At 47.4% G+C, this 2,869-nt stretch overlaps 1 protein-coding gene across 1 annotated transcript in view; it reads left to right on the forward strand.

Annotated features, from left to right (window-relative positions):
• CORO2A (coronin 2A) overlaps positions 1 to 2,869 on the forward strand; it is a 57,839-nt gene that overhangs the window by 45,683 nt on the left and 9,287 nt on the right. Inside the window, exon 3 of the mRNA XM_007461657.1 lies at positions 1,206 to 1,322. Coding sequence (XP_007461719.1) covers positions 1,206 to 1,322 — 117 coding nt within the window. The remainder of the gene's footprint in view (positions 1 to 1,205; positions 1,323 to 2,869) is intronic.

A 2,869-nucleotide genomic window follows, 5' to 3' on the forward strand; every position in this document is an offset into this window, starting at 1 on the left:
AGAGGGGAAGGGAAGAAAATGCTTTCTTTTTAATTGATGTATAACTCACATACCATAAAATTCACCACTTAAGTGTACAATTCAGTGAGTTTTAGATGTTCACGTGGTTGTGTAAGCATCACCACTAATTTGAAAATGATTTTATCACCCCCAGAAACCCCACACCCATTAGCAGTCACTCCCCATTGCCCCCTCCCCCCAGCCCTAGGCAACCACTAATCTGCTTTCAGTCTCTATGGATTTACCTATTCTGGATCCCACCGCCCACCCCTGTCCCCCCACTGCATGGCATTTGGGGTCTTAGTTGCTTAGCCAGGGATTGAACTCAGGCTCTCGGCAGTGAAAGCGCTGCGTCCTAACCACTGGACTGCCAGGGAATTGCCCCTATTCTGGATTTTTCATATCATTAGTCAGGGTTCTGAATTCCGGGTACCAGGGGATGTGTTCATTTGCTCAAGCAGTGAAACTACATCCAGTACATCATCTACTGGAATCATGCAGTATGTGGGTTTTTATGTCTGGCTTTTTCCACTTAGCATATGATGTTTTCAAGGTTCACCCACGTCAAAGCACGTGTCAGTACTTCTTTCCCTTTTTCGGCTGAATAATATTTCATCGTGCGAATATACTACATTTCAGATATCCATTTATCCATTGATGGACATCTGGATTGTTTCCACCTTTTGGCTATTATGAATAATGCTGCTGTGAACATTGGTGTACAGGTCTTTTTGTAGACCTATGTTTTTACTTCTCTTGAGGCTATACCTAGGAGTAGAATTACGGGGTCATATACTAACTCCGTGTAACCGTTTGAGGAGCTGCCAGACCGTTTTCCACAGTGGCTGCCCCATTTTTGCATTCCCACCAGCAGTATATGAAGGGAAACATCCTTTTACTGAACACCTACCATGTGCTAGGCACTGTGCTAGACCCTTCCCACAGCTCGTCTCCTATGATCCTCACATGAACGCTCTGAAATACCTATCGTCACCTCTATTTTACTGAGGAGGATACTGAGGCTCAGAGAAGTGCCGTGACTCCCACAGGATCACACAGGGGTTAGTGGTAAGTCCTAGATTCACTCCCAGTTCTGTCCCGTACGTTTTCTTGTCTACTCGGTGATTGCTGCCCGAGGGACCCTCCAGGTGCTAAAGTGGAATTAGCCCCCTCCCTCCCCAACCTTCCTGGGTACTGTTTTACAGACGGGAAAGTTGGACCCCCACTACCCAAAGGTCTGCGGGCACAGAGGGAACGTCTTAGACGTCAAATGGAACCCTTTCAATGATTTTGAGATCGCCTCCTGTTCTGAAGATGCCACGGTGAGTGTCAGTGCGTGAGGCGTTTCCCTTTCCCGAGAGGAGTGGGACTGGGGCAGAGGGAGACGGCATGGCGTCTAGACTCAGCTCTGACGTTCCTGGTTCCTTCATCCTTCACGAGGTGAGGTCACTGTGTGCGGAGGGGGTAAGTTAGATTGAGGAGGAGAAGCTCTGGGCTCCGTGGGACTCGGGGCACCACCCCTCCTCTCTATGGGCCTCAGTTCCCCCATCTATAAAATGAGCATAATAGCTCCCAACCGTCTAATGAAAATCCAGTGAGATTCATTTCCCAGTGGGAAAGCCCATCTTTTGGGGGAACTATAAAATGCTGTGAAGGGCATTTTTACTGTGGCCCGAAAATATTGTGCCATATAATCTCATAGACAGTGGGGAGGGAAGATTTAAAAGGATAAGAGTGGGAGCCTTAAATGAATGTGAACACCAAAACCATCCCAAAAGCTTCAGACCCACCAACTTTTTGAGCCCCTGTTCTGTACCAGGATCACAGTCCCTGACTCCACAATATTTGGTGTTATTTATAACGTATTCTCTGCCTACTTCTAAAACCCAGCGGGTATGGCTTAAAACAAAAGACACAGATATGATCACATGATTGAAATAAGGATGAAAGTCATAGTTACCCTTTATTGTGAGCCCATTGTGTTCCTGACTCTCATTACACATATCATTTCACTCAGTCTTCCCAGCAACCCCACAAGGTAGGATGTTTTTCTGATGCAGAAGCTGAGGATCTGAGAAATGTGGCAATTTGCCCAAGGTCACACAGTTTGGCCTGATCCAGAGCCCAATCTTTTTCCACTGAGCTGTTCCACTTCCCTAAAGAGCAGCAGCCACAGATGGAGGAATTTAACTATGGAGGGTTGCAGCTGTTGAATTCCAGGCTTAGCTTGGAGCTGCCTGGCAGCCAAGGCAAAAAAAGGAAATAGCCTCACTATCTGATCAAAGGAAACAGACCCGTTCATAGAGAGAAGCAGGTAGAAAATTCTAAGAGGACTTGTGTCATTTTCCGTATGAGGGTTGCTGAGGAACATAAAGGACAGTGTCTGCTGACGTGGCTTCACCAAAGGGACAGCTGGGCCCTGTGAGAACTGACCTTGTCTCAAATGAGTGTAGGGCTTCTGACAGGATATCAAGTATCTGACTCTGTGTTCACTCCTGGAATACCTGCCCTTTCAGGCGTGCTTTGAAGGCTCCCTTCAAGGTCTTTATTAAATTCCTAGCTAGCCTCATCACCCGTCCCTTCCCAGTTGCCCCGGGGACAGGAGGAGTGGACACAACTATTGGGAGTGGCAGGGATGACCCTCTAGCTCTGAGGGATGGTGTCTGTTTCTACCAAACAGGCCTGCCCAGAGTCTGTCCTCCAACCAGGTCCAGTTCTGTTTGGTAACAGCCCTGACCAGACTCCATCTATCTGGAGCCTGGCACTATTGTGAGGTTGGCTTTCCGGTTTTAAATCCAGGATGACCAGGAAATAAATGCTGAATTAAAAGTGAAGTCTACCTGAAAGCCCATAGATCCTAAGGGAAAGA

The sequence above is a fragment of the Lipotes vexillifer genome, unplaced genomic scaffold (assembly GCF_000442215.2).
Source record: "Lipotes vexillifer unplaced genomic scaffold, Lipotes_vexillifer_v1.1 scaffold809, whole genome shotgun sequence".
Lineage (NCBI taxonomy): Eukaryota > Metazoa > Chordata > Mammalia > Artiodactyla > Lipotidae > Lipotes > Lipotes vexillifer.